This window comes from Galeopterus variegatus, unplaced genomic scaffold (assembly GCF_000696425.1).
Source record: "Galeopterus variegatus unplaced genomic scaffold, G_variegatus-3.0.2 Scaffold3583, whole genome shotgun sequence".
NCBI lineage: Eukaryota > Metazoa > Chordata > Mammalia > Dermoptera > Cynocephalidae > Galeopterus > Galeopterus variegatus.
The window spans coordinates 94,678-113,710 of NW_007729694.1; the positions used below are offsets into that span (position 1 = coordinate 94,678).

General features: G+C 36.1%; 1 protein-coding gene across 1 annotated transcript in view; it reads right to left on the reverse strand.

Moving 5' to 3' along the window:
* PARD3B (par-3 family cell polarity regulator beta) overlaps positions 1-19,033 on the reverse strand; it is a 201,918-nt gene that overhangs the window by 56,823 nt on the left and 126,062 nt on the right. Inside the window, exon 12 of the mRNA XM_008585465.1 lies at positions 10,178-10,222. Coding sequence (XP_008583687.1) covers positions 10,178-10,222 — 45 coding nt within the window. The remainder of the gene's footprint in view (positions 1-10,177; positions 10,223-19,033) is intronic.

A 19,033-nucleotide genomic window follows, 5' to 3' on the forward strand; every position in this document is an offset into this window, starting at 1 on the left:
AGTGCTCTGTTCAGCTCTACCATCTTATAATTCCACTGTAAAACAGAGAATTGTAAATACAATTGCAAGAGAAAATATTTTATTTGGGAAAAATTGTAGGTCATCTGCAACCCAATGCTTGAATGTAGTGTATGGGGGGAGGGGTGTAAAATATATTTTTTCATAGTTTTCCATCCAATTTTGCTTCAGTGATTTATACCTATTAACTATAATGTTTTTTATTTTCTTGGGCAGCCTGGTGGCCAACCCTATGATGTCCTTTTGTACAGAATTGACATCATTAAGAAAACTGAGACCATTAACTTAATTTCTCACCCCTCTACTTACAAAGCATCCATACCACAAGTATCCCTACCAATCTCCCTATGATTTAGGCTCATCCTTTCCAAGATCAACAACCAGAGAACTATACTCCAAATCCTGTTCCCTTAACAATTTCCTCTTTCCTATTTCTTCCTTCTCTTGCAAATATCTCTTTACTTTCAGTCTATAAACAACAGTTCAGTGTTTCTCATTAATACCATAAAATAGAACAATAAAAACAACTTTTCTTGTTTTCTGTAGATACGTTCCTTCTTTCTCTTAATATTAAACTTCTGGAAAAATCATCTACACTTGTTTCCACCTCCCATTTTTCCTCAAGACACTTCATTCTGCTGTTGTTTTTGTTCCTCCTGTCTACTGAAACTCATTCCAGCTGAAGTCACCTCTCAATTTCTAAACCTAGTAAAAATTAGGCACCTTCTCAATCCTTCTGTAACCTTGGACCCATTTCCTCCTGCAAATTCTTGATTTCCTCATTCTTCAGAGACAGGAGCTCTTCATAAGGAATAATCCATTTCAGCCTACTATGGAGTCTAAACTGCCCCACGCTTTTCCTCTATTTGCCAAAAGAGTTAGGATTAATTCTCTTGGCAATCGCAGAGCCACCTAAACAAACCAGGCTCTTCACTGCTGCCATTGTCACTCACTTCCAAGATATGAGACTCAGCCACCTATTCGTTCCTGTGCTGGCGGCCTTGGACCACTCCGTACCTCTTCCAGTGTGACTCACTGTCCCACTTTTCCCCTCTATCCCAGCCTCCTCCAGCTTGCCTTCTTAAATCCAAACATCCTTCCACTGGTGACAAAATACTGTTCACATTCAACCTCTTCTCTGGAAATTAACCTGCCTTTTAGACTTAGTTGAAATATAACTCTCCACTATCAATTCTATTTTCTCTGCAGCCCCCTCCATTGAAACTTCTCACCCATATCCTGCAGGTCAGGGATGGGATGAGGCTCAGCTTCCTTCCTATTTCTCATTTCCACTTTCTGCACATGCCCCTCTACCTTCACCTAATACTGCCACCACATGCTGGCTGCCACACTTCCCTTGCTCCCACTCATCCTTGCCCTTTACTACCTTTACCATCACCTCACATAGTACATGAGGGCTGTGGCACACAGCTTGTGGTTTTCTTCTGTATCTATCCTATCTCTATCTTATTGCCCCTGTGACCAAAAATACATGCCTCAGGAAACCACTGGTCAGAAAGGCCAAAAGACACATATAGAAAACCTCGTCCTAACCTGTAGGTTGGAGCTAAACCCAAACAACTATGAGCAAATCCCAGCCTACTTAAATACATATGATCTGGAAATAAATGTGCACTGTTGGTTTTGTTATGCGGCATAATTATAGCAATAGCTGACTGGTACACAACAATCAAATTGAATCTTCTTTCTTACTCACCCACTAAATCTAATTAAAATGACCAAAAAAGCTCCAGTCTTTATTGTGTAAGTATTTCTTACTTTTCTTTCCATTCTCATTGCTAATCACTTAAATTTATGCCCACCTCATTTTTTATCTGGACTACTGCAATGGTCATTTAACTACTTCCCTGAGTTTTAAGAAATTTATTTATTTATTCTTTTACTTTTTGTCCCTTCAAGTCCCCACAGCCAAAACCTGTTTAAATTCAATGAACGTGTACAATAAAGCAGAGCTACACTCTTTCATTTCACAGGAGTTCCCCATGCTCTGATCTCTGTCTACTTGCTCAACCTGGTATCTCTCCCTTTGAACTCCTGCCACACTGAACTGCGCATAGTATCTTGAATACACCGTGATTCATGTTTCATGTTTTCATAACTTTCCACATGCCTGAAGTGTGTTACCTCACTGACCTTTTCTTTATTTTGAACTTCTATTTAGCTTTCAGATCCTACTATGGAAGCATTTTCTTTCTGAAACATGACATCCATTCCTCAGTTTTAAACAGCATCAAGCAATAATTTCTCTGTGAGATTTCTGCACCTTAGCACAAAGTTACCAAACTAATATTTAATTAGATATTTATATTCTTTCTCTCCTACCACATTATAAACAGTGTTTCTAAGGCAGAGAATATGTCTTATTCCACTTTGTATCTCCAGAATGTAACACAAAATCTGTCACAGAAAGGGCATTTAATAAACATGAGTGGAAGTAAAATAATTAATTTTGAAATTTGACTTGGAAAAAAATGTTGTCCCTTTATTTACTCATGAAATTCAGGGATGTAGAAACCTCCTCTATACTTGAGTAGTAAAGAATCTTATTAAAAAGACATTACATATTTGTTTCTAATTCAGTTTGGCTCATTGAATTTTAGAGACCATACAAGTCAGTGATCTTTTTTTCTTTTAATTGAAACATAATTGATTGTACATATCTGTGGGGTACAATGTTGAATATCAATGCCTGCGTGCAATATGTGATGCTCAAATAAGTCCAACATATTATTGTGATTGTTGTATCTTCCTTTCTTTTAAAAATGTATTTGTTTACTTTTTTAGCTCCCACTTATAAGTGAGGACATTCAGTATTTCTATTTCCGTGTCTGACTTATTTCACTTAACATACTTTTCTCTAAATTCACTTATGTTGCTGCAAATGTCAGAATTTCATTCTTTTTTATGGCAAAGTACTATTCCACCATGTGTATATAGCATATTTTCCCTATCCAGTTGTCTGTCGATGGACACGTAAGTTGGCTCCAATTTTTGGCTATTGTAAACAGAGCTGTGATAAACATGGGAATGCAGAAATCCCTTTGACATGATGATTTCCATTCCTTTGGGTATAACCCAGCAGTGGAATTGCTAGATTGTATGGCAGTTCTATCTGTAGTTGCATGAGGAATCTTCATACTATTTTCCATAATGGCTCCACTACTTTACAGTCCCACCAACACTGTAGGAGGGTTCCCCTTCCTCCACAACCTCACCAGAATTTCTTATTCTCTGTCTTTTTGATAATGCCCAGCCTAAATGGGATAAGATGATATCTCAGTGTATTTTTGACTTGCATTTCCCTGATTTTTAATACTGCTGAGCATTTTTTCATGTGCCTGTTGGCCATTTGTATATTTTTCTTTGAGAAACACCTATTCAGCTCCTTTGCCCATTTTTTTAATCGGGTTACTTGTTTTTTTATTAAGTTGTTTGAGGTCCTTGTATATATATATATATGTGTGTGTGTATATATATATATATATATTTTTTTCCGGACCAGTAAGTGGATTGCAACCCTAGGCATGGTGTCATCCGCACCACACTCAGCCAGCAAGTGCACCGGCCATCCCTATATAGGATCTGAACCTGCGGCCTCAGTGCTACCAGTGCCACACTCTCCCGAGTGAGCCACAGGGCCGGCCCAAGGTCCTTGTATATTCTAGATATTAATGCCTTGTTGGATGCATAGTTTGCAAATATTTTCTCCTATCCTGTAGGTTGTCTTTTTGCTCTATTAATTCTTTTCCTGTGCAGAAGCCTTTTAGTTTCATATACTCACATTTGTTTATTTTTCCTTTTGTTGCCTGTGCTATTGGGGTCATATTCATAAAGTCTTTGCCCAGTTCTACTTCCTGAAGTATTTCCCCATGTTTTCTTTTAGCATACTTACAGTTTCACATCTTATGTTTAAGGCTTTAATCCATTTTGAGTTGATTTTGGTATATGGTGAGAGGTGCAGGCTTAGTTTCATTCTTCTACATATGGATGTCCAGTTTTCCCAGCACCATTTACTGAAGAGGCAGTTATTTCCTCAGTACATGTTCTTGTTGCCTTTGTCAAAGATCAGTTGGCGGTAAGTATGTAGTTTGATTTCTGGTTTCTCTATTCTGTTCCATTGGTCTGAGTATCTGTTTTTATGTCATTACTACATTGTCTTGCTGACTATAGCTTTGTACTATACCTTGAAGTCAGGTAGTGTAATGATTCTGGCTTTATTTATTTATTTTTTTGCTCAGGATTGCTTTGGCAATTTCAGGGTCTTTTGTTGTTCCATATGAATGATAGGATTGTTTTTTCTATTTCTGTGAAGAATGTCATTGGTATTTTGATGGACATTGTATTGACTCTGTAGGTTGCTTTGGGTATGATGGACATTTTCACAATGTTAATTCCTCTGATCCATGAACATGGAATGTCTTTCCATCTTTTGGTGTCCTCTTTAATTTCTTGCAGGAGTGATGTGTAGTTCTCATTGTAGAGACCTTTCACCTCCTTGGTTAAATTTATTTTTTTATGACTATTGTAAATGGGCTAGCTTTCTTGATTTATTTTTCTACTGGTTTGTTGTTGGAATATACAAATGCTACTGATTTTTGTGTGTTGATTTTGTATCCTGACACTTTACTGAAATCGTTTTTCAGCACTAAGAGATTTTTCTATATATAGGATCATGTTATCTGCAAACAGGGACAGTTTGACTTCATCTTTTTCAACCTGGATGCCCTTTATTTCTTTCTCTTGACTGGTTTCTCTGGCTAGTACTACTAATATCATGCTAAATAGGAGTGTTTACATTGGGCATTCATGTCTTGTTCCCATTTTTAAGAGAAAGGCTTTCAGTTTTTCTCCATTCAGGATGACACTGGCGGTGGGTTTGTCATCTATGGCTTTTATTGTGTTGAGATATTTTCCTTCTATACCCAATTTGCTGAGAGTCTTTATTATGAAGGGATGTTGAATTCTTTTCAGATGCTTCTTCTGCATCTATTGAGATAATCATATGGTTTCTGTCCTTGATTTTGTTGATGTGGTGTATCACATTTATTGACTTATGTATGTTGAACCATCCTTGCACCTCTGGAATGAATCCAGTCAGTAATCTTCTGTGGCATAGGAAATATCAGAATTGCTTCACAATCAAGTTTGTACAGCAGAACCCTAGATATATTGCTAATTTTTTATACCTTCCTGAATCTTATGAAAATATAAACCAAGGCTGAGGCATGTAGGAAAGATATACCTTTTTTTGTGTCTAGAGATGTTTTTATCCAATGTAACAAATGACAAAAGCTTAGAAAGTACCCAATAAAGGTGTTTGTCCAAATAGATAACTATGCTGAAGTACCTTAACCAACTGTTGAGGAAAAAACAGAATTCAAATCTACTAATCACTAACTTTTGAATTTAAATTTTTCATCTACAATAACCATAAAATATCATGAAAAATAGCAATCCAATCAGAAGACTCAGACATTAAAAAAAGACCATGATTGGTTCCAAAATTTACATACATATTTTAATTTTGATATTCTATAAGAGTATGGAATGCAAAGACAAAAAGATTTTTGAAATGTCATTCAATAACTCATTGCTCTTATATTAAAGTGATTCTCCAATCACCTATGTTTTTAAAAGCTCTTTTCTTTTAAAAGGATCTAGAAATTTCCTAGGCCACATTTGAACACTCTAGGTTTGAAGTTTATACAGAATTGCATTTAGAACAGAATGAAAGGTCTGCCAAAGTAGCAACTTGAAGGTGAAACTCTCAGCCTTTGCTATAAGGATACACACATCACATGCACATTTACTATAATTTATATAATTTATAGATATGCATACCTTCTCTCTCATACATCTCTCAACTTGGCATATGTATTCATATACTTATACACATGCATACATCCATGCAGAGCAACAAAGGCAAGAATGATCAGATTAGATGTCCCTCTCATACTCAACGAATTAGAGTAGTTTCATAGAGAAATTATAACTATTCCTTATTCAGCTGGCTGAGGTTACAAAAGGTAAATAATGATTTATCAGAAATCTTTTTCCTTTTTTTAATTTTACTGGCTGGCACATTATCAGACATCTTGACGTGTGTGTCACGTCTTCCAACTGGAAGTAGAGGTAAGGGACTGTGTCGTCTTATATTCTCAGTTCCTTGAACTGTGGAGAATTAGACATGCTGGTGGAACATGCATTGCCCCCAAATATGAGATTTACCACACAATATATGGGTTCATATCCTAACCCCACCAGTTACCAGGTGAGAGATCAAGTATTTAAATGTCCTGGGCTTCAGTTTCTACATCAGTAAACTATGTTAGGATACCGACCACACCTGGTGGCTGCAAACCTCCTTGTATAGAGATATCCCTCTAGATGGTTAAAGAGTACTTGCTCATTAATTGATAAACTTGTCTCAGAAATGGTCTGGACTTACTGCCAACCATTACTTTCACTGATTTGCCTGTTTTACAGCTATATAGACAGGTGTTTGAGAATATAAGAAATTAAAACAGAAATAGCAAAGCTTTTTAGTCCATTTTGCTAATTAATATGTCAGAGCTCATAAAGAAGAACTCATCGGCTTTCTTCACTACTGCATCATCTTAAAGAGCTGGGTCAGCAAGGATGTCTGCAGACAGTCAATACATATTAAAACAGCTCCAAGCAGTAAATCAAAACAAAAAAAAAAAAAAAAAAAAAAGAAGAGGAAGACAGTAAAAAAAGTAAAATTTATAAGCCCTTTCTGTCTGAATGCAGAGGAGCATTAAACTATTATTTTAGGTGTCAGCTCAGTATATAGAAAAAAAATAAGGATTCTTTCTCAGACATACTTTATGATTCTGAGTATAACCAAAATTAAAGCACAATTTAAAAAAAACTATGCCAAATTTGATGTTATTTTCTCTGGATTCTAATGTTCCTTTAGAATATTTAAGTCATTAAAAATTAGTTTTATTAGGGGCTGGCCCATGGCTCACTTGGGAGAGCGTGGTGCTGACAACACCAAGTCAAGGGTTAAGATCCCCTTACTGGTCATCTTTAAAAAAAAGAAAAATTAGTTTCATTATTTAAAATATGCATTTGGGGGCCGGCCCGGTGGCGCACTGCTACAGTGCGCCGCTTGGGAGCGCAGCGGCGCTCCCGCCAAGGGTTCGGATCCCACATACAGACCGGCCGCTCACTGGCTGAGCGAGGTNACTGGCTGAGCGAGGTACGGGCGCAACACCGAGGGTTGCGATCCCGTTGCCGGTCCCAGTCCGGTACGGGCGCGACACTGAGGGTTGAGATCCGTTGCTGGTCATGAAAAAAGACAAAAAGGGAGGAAAAAAAAAAATTTAAAAATAAAAAAAATAAAATAAAAAATAAAATATGCATTTGTTTGGGGTGTTTTTTGTCCCCTGCCTTGTTAGGCTTTGAATTTTTTCAGAATAAAATTAGTGAAGCAGGGTAAGACATTTTGGGGGTTTTCAGGACATTTTGGGGGTTCTCTGAAACTAGTGATTTTTTTCTAAAAGGAACCAAACAAAAGGAATTTTATTTCTAACTTCTCTGGGTGGGTCGCCCCATTCCTTAGACATAACACCTCATACGTGGAGGAGGAACCCACAAGATGAGAAGCAGGAGAGTCACCCTGCTCTCTTCCTTGCCAAGGTAATGAGATGCAGTGTGCTGGCTGGGGAAGCCCCCGAAATAGGTCATTAGAGGAATCTCAAGAATACTGGGTTGATTCCGGAAGGCGTGAGGGGAACACTACATTCTGGGCCAAAAGTGTTAGAAAGATTTATCTTACCTGGGCCTTTGCTTTGATCCAAGCTCTGAGGACTCAACCATTTAAAGATTAAGGAAAAGAAAGAGTGACAAAAATATTGTCACAAAATTGGGAGGCACCCAAGCCAGACCAACAGATGCAACTTGGCACAAAATGGCTCTCTCCACAGTAAGTAGCTGACTCAGAAGAAATTTCAACTCAGATGAATTTATTAAAATGTTGAATATGATCCCAAATAAGAGGATGGATGATAGATTTAGGTCAGCACATATAATTTAACTTCCTGATGGTTTTAGATATTATGAAAGCTACCTACATTTCTATAATTACAGAAAAAGAGAAAGATATTCTCATTTTAGCAAAGAAAGATTTCATGTTTTCACCTAAATATTCTGAAGAAAGAATTAGGGGAAGGAGATAAGATATTGCACAAAAAGAAGTTGACTGATTCCTTTTAACAATGGCAAGACAACTATGATCACAGACCTTTACAAGTTAAAATACAACCTGGTAACTTGTTTCGTGGGCACAGACTGCTTGTAGCAGATTGAAACTATAGTTCTATATTAGGTAAATTTTTAAAATGATCTTGTAACTGAAAGAGGTCAGAATTAAAAGGCTCCTTAATCCTCTGCCACCACTGCTACCACCGCTACCAACACAACCAGCAGCAGCAGCAGCAGCAGCAGGAGCAACAAAGTCTAATGAGAAATTCCTCTACCTAAATGTAGCACAAATAAGGGAGTTGCATTTTACGTGAAGGATGAGGTTCTGAGGATCATTATGATTCAAGACTAATTTTCCAAAAGAAATACACGTACAAAATTGAGGGAGGGTGTATTCTTGTGGTGTATAATAACTTTAGTCACATATTTTTCTTTAACGCCACTCTGTATTTGCTTAGAACTGTCTCTAATGTTTTACAGGATGATCATGTAATGCAACCAGAGAGTGTATAATTTTAGGTGATTGTTTAGCCCTCTTCATTGCATGCTACTTTTGTTCCAAAGTTATAAACTTTCTGGTTGTTTTTCAGCATTTGCACTGGTTCCACAGATGCCTATGAAAAATGTGATGATGTAGTGATAGGATGTAAAAATACTTAAAAAGATAAGAATACTGAATGTTGTAATAGCAGCACATAAGTAGTAGCATGCATTTAAGATAGAACCCACACAGGCTATCCTTGGGGTGTCTTGGTCATGAGAACTTCCTTCTCAGGCTCCTAAAAATATTTCCAGTAGTAGAGAATTTAATGGAAGGGGACGGTGGGAACAAACAGAGCAGCATGCGGCGATTTATCACTCCCACAGAAATCTTTTCTTTCACAGTGATCTAACCTCTTAGGCTCTTTATTAGGAGGAATAGGGGGGAAAAAGTTGTGAACTAGCCCTTCCCTGCTGTTATCACTAGAGAATCTGGAGAAAGAAGAAATGAAAAAAAAAAAAAATCATACTCTTTCCCTGGAACATGATGGAGGTAATGAGGTATCAAGGCCACTTACTGCTGAAGACATACTTGGCACATAAACACAGGAGACACTCAGTGATGAGAAAGACTTTTTTTCTGAAATGGGGGGGATACCAGCAAATCATAACCCTTCCGTTGTATGGAGTGGCAATCCTAAAATGGATATTTCTTTCCCCCAAATAATGCACCACTACAGGAAAGGGATTATTACAGCATTTACTAGCTTAGTAGCTTTAAGAGTTTTCACTGATGTAAATAAATAGTGAGGAAGGAAGGGTAAGGAATAGAAGGCAGGATACTTGGCAATGAAGGAAAAGCTGTATTTTTGAAGTGGAGGTATCTCACGCATGATAAGGAAACCCTTAGAGACCCTTGTGAACTCCGTACAGAGCATCCATGGAGCTCATTCATGAATCTAAAGAAAGATGGATAATACGGTCACCACTGGCACAATCACCTTTGATGACAGGCAAAAAAGGAGAAAGAAACAACCACATCTTTCTTACTCTGGAATTTGTTGTCTTGTTGCTTTAATGTGAAAGTCATCATAGGAAAGAATTTCAAACTTTCTTGAGTTTTCTTTAGAATTAATTTATTTTTTTTGTTTAAGTGTTCAGCTGGCATACAGGTTTAAGATATTTGGTTTTATAATTATTTTTTTGGAAACCTTTATTCTTTCCTCTCAAATATCTGAGTCAGCATACATTATGCCACTATACACACAGCCGAGCAATAATTCATCTTTGTGGAAGTCAGAGACATCTCATATATTAATTAGAAAGCCTTTCAGTGACCAGTGGATGAAAACAGTTTCCAACTGCTACTAAAACACAGACAGTGATTTCCAGGAAGGGAATATAAAGTCAGTTACAAGGAATTTCTTACCCGATTTGTGTCCAGCCAATGAATGAACTTTGCTTTCATCTGGCACTGAGGAGGAGAAATGAAAGAGACAAGGGTCAGACCTGCTTGTAAATCAGACATTTTTTGACCGATAAATTAAAATAGATTCATAATAAGTTAAATCTTTTACTGGCAAAGATTTTAGAATTTTTTTCTCTCAGTTTACCTTGGGTATCTCATTTTTATGGGCCGTTATTTTAAAGAAAGCTATGAAGAAATATACATTTATCAGGTATTCTGTGAATATAACTTCATTTTCTTTTAACATTCAGTATTTTCAGTTCTTCTGGGTTGTTACTTCCATTTCTATGAGAGGAAAAGCTAAATTCATGGGCCTAGAGATGCATAATATATAATAAAACTCTGAGCATGACAACAATATATATATTCAATACTTAAGAACTGTGCTTCTGTATCTTGTCAAAATGGGGTAGGAGGGAACAGATTTATAACTCCTGAAACAATTTAAAAAACTAGACAATACATGAAGCAATGGCAATCAACAGGTAACAAAGGACAGTGACTCCCATGAGATGAGGAACAAATGAGGTGAGCCGTACTACTGCCCAGCGTACTGTCTGGAGAGTTTCCAGCAGCAGACGTCCAGGGAAGCCAAGGCAGATGGAGTTTGCAGGGCAGAGAACCAGGGAGAAGACAGCTATTTTCTGATAGTTTCAGAGAATCCCCTCATGGTGTCTAGTTGAATACTGATGATCACATGTGCATGAAGAAATTACCCAAGTCCTGGCAAAGAAGCACTCCAAAGAGGAAAGGAAACAGCATCTGAAGTTCCCCCAGAACTGGGAATAGTGCCTATTCTCAACAGCCAGAGTGGAAAACTTTATAATTCAAGGGCCTCAGTTAGAACATAAAGAAGGATCTTGCCCCCAGTAGTGAGGAAAAGTTAATACAGCTCTGATAAAATGGATAAAATTTTGGAAGGTACAAATTACCAAAGCTTATGTAGGAAGAATTAGATAACACGAATAACCCTATGGTTATTATTATTATTATTATTATTGAAAAAATGAGGTTGTAAGTAAAACTTTCCCACAAAGAAACCAGGCCCAGATGGCTGCACTGGTGAAATTCCATGAAATAATGCCAATTCTACAGAAACTCTACCAGAAAATTTAGAGGAGGGCAATTTCTCAACCCATTTTATGAGGCTACTGTTAACCCTGATACTAATATGAGGAAAAGACATTATATGAAAAACTGCTAACCAATATTCTTCGTGAACATAGGTGCAAAGTTCTTAATCCTTAAGCATCTCTGCGTAGATTACCACATCAATAATCAACGGCTGTTCATTATTCACCATGTGCCACTGTCTATGTCAGTCTATAATAAACTCTTGTGCTCACTGGTTGAAGCAAGGTGAGGGGAAATTTGCTACCAAGGAGAACCTCCTCCACTTTCCCTAATGCTGGATTAGTCTCAGTGTAGCATGTGCCTCCTTCCCCTGCCCACAACATTCAGTCAATATTGAATTGACCCAGTTAGTATACATAGCTTCCTACTCGCACCTGGCCCTCCTTTACTAAGCTGTTTATTTCTTTATTTTCTAGATAAAAGCACTACATGTCTGTGATTATCCTGTTCTTAACTGCTTAAAAATCTTGTTGGACTTTTTGCTGTATTTCCAGCTGGGAGGTAAGTCAGACAGTATTAATGAGGTATGAAATGTGGACCAAATTTTGTCTTTACCAGGCCTAAAAAAACTTAGAGTGGAATCTGCAGTATAAGTAGAAAAATATAGGAAAGCACTGATGATGATTAAAAATACCAATAGCAGCCAGAATTTATTAAGCACTTGTAATATGCAGGTTCTGACCTAAGGACACTAGGTCTCTGCTAATTCATTTAAATCCTCACAGTGGCCTGGGAAGACAGGCATCCTTACATTTCCAATAAAAAAACTGATGCACACCTTGTAAACGGAGAAGCCAGAACTTAAACATGGCACTCTTAACCACTCCATTATACCTGTGATAAGAGTCATAGAAGAGTTGCTATCTGAGAAATTTGAGGAATGATCCCTAGCATGAATCAAATACAAGAAAACCTACACTTACATGCTAGAAAACTATTATCTTTTTTATTTGAATATATGCTATAAGTAGAAATCTTTCTCTAGTGACCAATTATAATGAGTTAGCTATAATTTTTGTTTAACATATCAGAAATCTACAATTCTAATGGGTTCAAGCTAAAATACTCCTCCCTATTTCACAGATGAGAAATCCTCTTTCTGAATTAGAATCCTGGCTTGAAAATTTACTAGTTTTGTGCAAGTTGTTTTAAAGTTTTTTTAACAAGTTATTTTTGTGCAAGTTATTTTAACTTTCTGGGCTTCAATCTCATCATATATGAAATGAGGATAACTTTGCTTACCCCATAGGTTTGTGGTGAAGATTACATGTGTGAGTATATGAAAAGTACTTAGAAGATCATGTACTAAGTGCTTAATAAATATTAGCTGTTTATCATCATTAATGTGAAACTAAACAGAAAGGTAGAATAACATAAAAGCTAATAATGAGAGAGATGTGGGTTGAATAGCAGCATTACCAGGCAAGTTACTAAGCTCTTTTTAACTTCAGTTTCTCCATGTGAAAAATGGGGATAAAAACAGTACACAGGGAGTTGTGGGAACTGTATGAAAAAAATGTACAAAAGCTCTCAGCAGAGTACCAGGTACATAATTCTCATTAAATGAAAATGTTTGATAAATGGGAGCTGTGAGAGTGGTAAAGGTAGTGAATTTGATGATGGTTGTGATGGATATAATTTAACTTGCTCAGAATTATAAAGAAATGGAGGAAGAAAATAATTGAGAGCATACTATGTTTCAGCAGGGCACTAGGTACTTTGACATTGTTATCTCGTGGATAATCTAGCATCCACAGCAGATATTGCCCCCCAGTTTGCCTGGCTCTAGTTCATCTTGTAGTAGAAGAAAGGCAAAGAAAACACAGGAGATTATGTAGTCTTATTAGGTGTAGTTATTCTGAAAAAGGGATTCATACAAAGGTAAGACTTTTGTTATTGGGTTTTTTGTTTGTTTTGTTTTTTTAACTAAGCCAACTTAAGTATTGCAAATTCCCCAGCATGTTAGATTTAACAAGATATCTTTTTAACTTTTTGACTGAATAAGGTCTATTATTCCTAGTAAGAATACTTATCATAATTTTAATTGACGATCTGAAATTCTTTAGAACACTAACATGAACTATTTTAAAAAACAGTATAGAAAATCCAAATGGGTGATAGGCATAAAAATTAGGGGTCTTTCTTCAAAAACATCCACTGACACAGATGTCTATCTTTAGGACAGAAGATAAATGAATAAACATAATAGAAAAGAGAAGGAACTGTAATGGCTTAATTGATATAATACACTTATGTAAAAGGTTAAATTTGGAACAATATTCTTTTATACACATGCTTAGTGCTGCACAGCAATTTAAATACAGTAGCAAATGAGAAAATGAGGGAAAATTATACATACCACCAGGCTATTTTTTTTTAAATGGCAAGTGTTATAATTAATACCCAACTTCCTTTATAACTCACAGTACCTTAGAGCTGCTATTAAAGTTATCTCTTGGGGCTGGAGCTGAAGTGTAGTAGTTTCACTGCATAATATTTAGAAAGCACAGTGACTAGAATGGTAGCAATAGGAATCATGGCAGGTGTGCCATTTTAAACAAAGGACTTATCTACAAGGGACTGAAAAATGAATGGGCCTGGTATGGAAAAGATCTTCCATTCCAAAATAGTAGTGTCCAAAACATCAAGAAAAAGAGTGTTGATGGACCAAGACCCTAAGTTTCTTTTTCTGGCTGTGATAACACATTTCTTTTCTTTTTAAAAAGTCTCTAGAGCCTATTCCATTCTCTTTCTTATTCTTTGGTTTTACTCAAGGACTGGTGCTACTTGCTCTTGATTCTCTTAAAGGGATATTACAGTAAGTGAAGAGAGATCAGTGAAATATTGAGTCCTTCGGAAGATGCAATTCACAGGTATTTTTATTATTTTTTTAAAATTATATTTGTTATTGAATACTTAGAAGGCACTGTGGGCTTGCCCCTCTTGAAATTTCCCTGGATTTATTTAGATAATGGGATTTCTATACTCATCTCATGCTTCCCGATATCCAACACAAGATTGACGGACTCTATTTGATTTAATTACTATAAGGTGCTTAATAAAGAGAACATTCTTTGGCTTGAATGTTTGTTAATTTCCAGATGTGTCCTCTGATTCAGGAAGATTTGTTTAGAAAACACAACAGCCTGATGGCCTGTTTCTAGTTCTCCTGGTTTTAGGTTTTTGAAACTTCTTAGAACTGCCTCATGCCAATAGTACCTTTTAAAAAACGTGGATGAACAAACTTTGTCTTTTTACTTAATATCAACCAGGTTCATTGTTAAAATTGAGAGAAAGAAGATATAGGAAAAAAATCTATGAAAAAGACAGTTCTCTGAGAACTTGTTAGTGGTAAACATCAAAGCACATATAACACTTACATGCATTGGCTTCCCAGTAGGTTACATTTATATTAATATAGTGATCACTTAAAGTGTTTTATTCTTTTGTCAAGCCTTCTTATGCACTTCAAATGCATTCTAACTGGGGGAAAACAATCCCCTTGCTTACTGATAGCATTTGACACACATTCCTTAACATAAGTGACTATGAGCTACTGCACTTGCTTAATAAAAATTCGCAGAACAGTGGCAGATTTGGTGAGTTAATGGGCCCCATATGCTCTTTCTATGCTGACAGAAGACGGTATATTGCTAACACTCACGGATCTCTTCAGATAAAAATTGCCATTAGCTACAGTTATTTTTTTTGAGAATGCCAACACTATGTCAAGAATGGGAAATACGCAAATGTGTTCAGATTCCCACTTCTTCATATTGAGATACTTTGATGCAAAGTAGCACTCTAAAATATGATGCGATGCTTGTCTTTTACATAGTCAACTCTATTTCATTTAAGTTTTGATTTCCATATCTTTGACATAATAGAGACTATAATTTTGAAGTTGATGTTTGGCACAATAAAAATGTATCTTCTAATGAGGCAATGAATACTTCTGTTTAGATAGCTTGCTAACCTTAATGGTTAATAAATTTGTTTTTTACAGGAGTTGTTCCTTCAGAACTTAAAAAAATTGATTTACTTGCCAACATTACCAATTTTCCTCTCCTTTAGCCGATTAATTTCTGTGCCACTAATTGATTTCCAGAATTTCTAAGGAATGCAAACCTGTTTCAAGTTGTAAATTTGTACCCTACTTAACAACCATAAGCTATTACTATATTAATTTGTAGTGTTTTCTTTTTCTTTTTTTTTCTTCCTTTTTGTCTTTTTTCGTGACCGGCAACGGGATCGCAACCCTCGGTGTTCATTAATTTGTAGTGTTTTCTTTTTCTTTTTTTTTTCTTCCTTTTTGTCTTTTTTTGTGACCGGCAACGGGATCGCAACCCTCGGTGGCAGCTGAAGTTTACTTCCAATATCACAGTGCATCTCCGGCCACAGTGACACACGATAAAGATGAGGGGCCCATTCCCCACACCATTATGCAATTATCCACACGCTCGCAACTGTTCAGTGAGCTCTACGATTCCCTTTCTTTCTCCATAAACCTTAGGAAATCTTAAATCGGAATTTGGGAAAACATTTTTCATATGTTCTTTAGCTCATTATACAGTATTAAAAAACCAAATCATTCCTTCATAAAACCATTAATTCATTTGTTTTTAATTCATTCAATAAACACTGTCTTTCTCAAAAGAATCACAAAGAATCACTGTCTTTCTCAAAAGAATCACACACTGTAATCTAGTGAGTTGATACAAATGAATTAAAGAAAAGCAATATGATCATATGATCACATCAGTGGACACAGAAAAAGTATTTGACAGAATCCAATGTCATTTAATGTAAGGTACAAATTTGAAGGATATTATTTGGGGACAAATCTGTGGTATAATTATAAAGAAAGGGAAGAGAAGCAGAAAGTGCAAAATTTAAGAATGTGATTGCCTCTGAACAAGAGGAAAAGAAATGATATCGGATTGGAACACCTATAGTGCTTCACAGGTAAAATAGTATTCTTTTCTTAAACTGAGTGGTTGATACACAGTGTTTTATTTTGTCTTCTATACCTTACCCATAAGTTATAAGTATTTTTTTACTGCTTCAATATTTAATAAAAGCAATTTTTAAAGTTACTGTTCTTGTCCTTAGCTTTTTTTCTGATTTACAATGATTGATTTCAAATGTTAAACCAACATCACATTCCTGAGATAAATCCCACTTGGTCATAACATATTATCTTTTCTTGTTGGGTTCAATTTGCTAAATTTGTAAAAAGAATTTTGTGCCAGTTAGTGAAGATACCAACCCAGTTTTCTTTTTTCTGATATTTTTGTCTGGTTTTGATATCAGGGTAATGCTCAGTTCTGTTCTCTCCTTTTGAAAGTTCAACATATTCTTGTGATTGTTGTATCTTTCTTAAAAAAAAATTTTTTTTAGCTCCCATTTATGAGAGAGGACATGAGGTATTTCTCTTCCTGTGCCTGGCTTATTTCACTTAACATAATTTTCTCTAAGTTCATTCATGTTGCTGTGAATGGCAGAATTTCATTCTTTTTTTGTGGCAGAGTAGTATTCCATTGTATATAAAACACAATTTCTTTATCCAGTCATCTGACAATGGACATTTATACTGGTTCCAATTCTTAGCTATTGTAAATAGAGCTGCGATAGACATGAGTGCAGGTATCCCTTCGACATGATGATTTCCATTTCTTTGGGTATATATCCAGCAGTGGGGTTGCTGGATCATATGGTAGTTCTATCTGTAGTTGTTTGAGGAGCCTTTGTACTGTTTTCCATAATGGCCGCACCAATTTACAGTCCCACCAACAGTGTAGGAGGGTTCCCCATTCTCTGTATCCTCACCAGTATTTGTTATTCTTTGTCTTTTGGTCAAGAGCCAGTCTAACTGGGGTGAGATGACATCTTAGTGAGGTTTTGATTCACACTTCCCAGATGCTGAATGATGTTGAGCATTTTTTCATGTGTCTGTTGGCCATTTGTATATCTTCTGTTGAGAAATGCCTATTCAGCTCTTTTGCCCATTTATTTGTTTGGCCCAGTTTTTAATCAGGTTATTTGTCTTTTTACTGGTTAAATTCTTTGTATATTCTGGATATTAATCCTTTGTCAGAAGCATAGTTTGCAAATATATTCTCCCACTCTGTGGGTTATCTTTTTGCTCTGTTAATTGTTTCTTTTGTTAAGAAGGTTTTAGTTTGATATATTCCCATTTATTTATTTTTCCTTTTGTTGCCTATGCTTTTGGGGTCATATTCAGAGTCTTTGCTCAGTTCTACCTCCTGAAACATTTTCCCTATGCTTTCTTTTAGAGGTTTTATAGTTTCACATCTTATATTTAAGTCTTTAATCTATTTGAGTTGATTTTGGTATACTATGAGAGGTATGGGTCTAGTTTCACTCTTCCACATAGGGATGTCCTGTGTTCCCAGTATTGCTTACTGACAAGGCAGTCTTTTCCCCAATGTATGTTCTTGGTGCCTTTTTTGAAGATAAGTTGGTTATAAGTCTGTGCATTGATTTCTGGTTCTCTATTCCCTCTATTCTGTTCCATTGGTCTGAGTGTTGTTGTTTGTTTTTTTTTTGCCACTACCATGCTGTTTTGGTTACTTGAGCTTTGTATCAGAAAGTGTTAAAGGCTTTTTTTTTTCTTATTCAAGATTGCTTTGGCTATTAGGGGTCTTTTGCTATTGCATATGAATGATAGGATTTTTTGTTTTATTTCTATGAAGAATGCCATTGCTATTTTGATGGGGATTGCATTGAATTGTAGATCACTTTGGATAGTGTGGGCATTTTCACAACGTTAATTATTCCAATCCAAGAGCATGGAATGTCTTTCCATCTTTTCGTGTTCTCTATAATTTCTTTCAACAGTGATTTGTAGTTCTCATTGCGGAGTTATTTCACCTTCTTGATTAAATTTATTCCTAGGTGTTTTATTTTTTTGGTGACTATTGTTAATAAGCTAGCTTTCCTGATTTCTCTTTTTGCTAGTTCGTTGTTGGAGTATTAAAATGCTACTGATTTTTCTGTATTGATTGTGTATCCTGCAAATTTACTGAAATTATCAGCTCTAAAGTTTTTTTTTTTTTTTTGTAGAGTCTTTAGGTTTCTCTTATATAAGATCATGTCATATGCAAACAGGGACAGTTTGGCTTCATCTTTTCCAGTCTGGATGCCCTTTTTTTCTTTCCCTTGTCTAAATGCTCTTGCTAGAACTTCCAATACTATGTAAAATAGGAGTGGTGAAAGTGGGTATCCTTGTCTTGTTCCTGTTCTTAAGGGAAAAGCTTTCAACGTTTCCCCATTCAGGATGATATTGGCAGTGGGTTTGTCATATATGGCTTTTATTGTGTTGAGATACCTTTCCTTCTATACCTGATTTGCTGAGAGTCTTTATCATGAAGGGATGCTGAATTTTTGTCAAATGTCTTTTCTGTGTCTATTGAGATAATCATATGTTTTTTGTCCTTGATTTTGCTGATGTGCTGTTAATCCTTTATCGGATACCAAATATTGTCCATTTTACCTTGTTGAGTGCTCAGTATTTTTCTATTCTTATAATTTTTAAAAATATCTGTGGTTAGAGCTGGCTGGTTAGCTCAGTGGGTTAGAGTGCAGACTTATAACACCAAAGTCATGGGTTCAGTTCCCTTACCAGCCAGCTGCAAAAAAAAAAAAAAAAAAGGAGAAAAG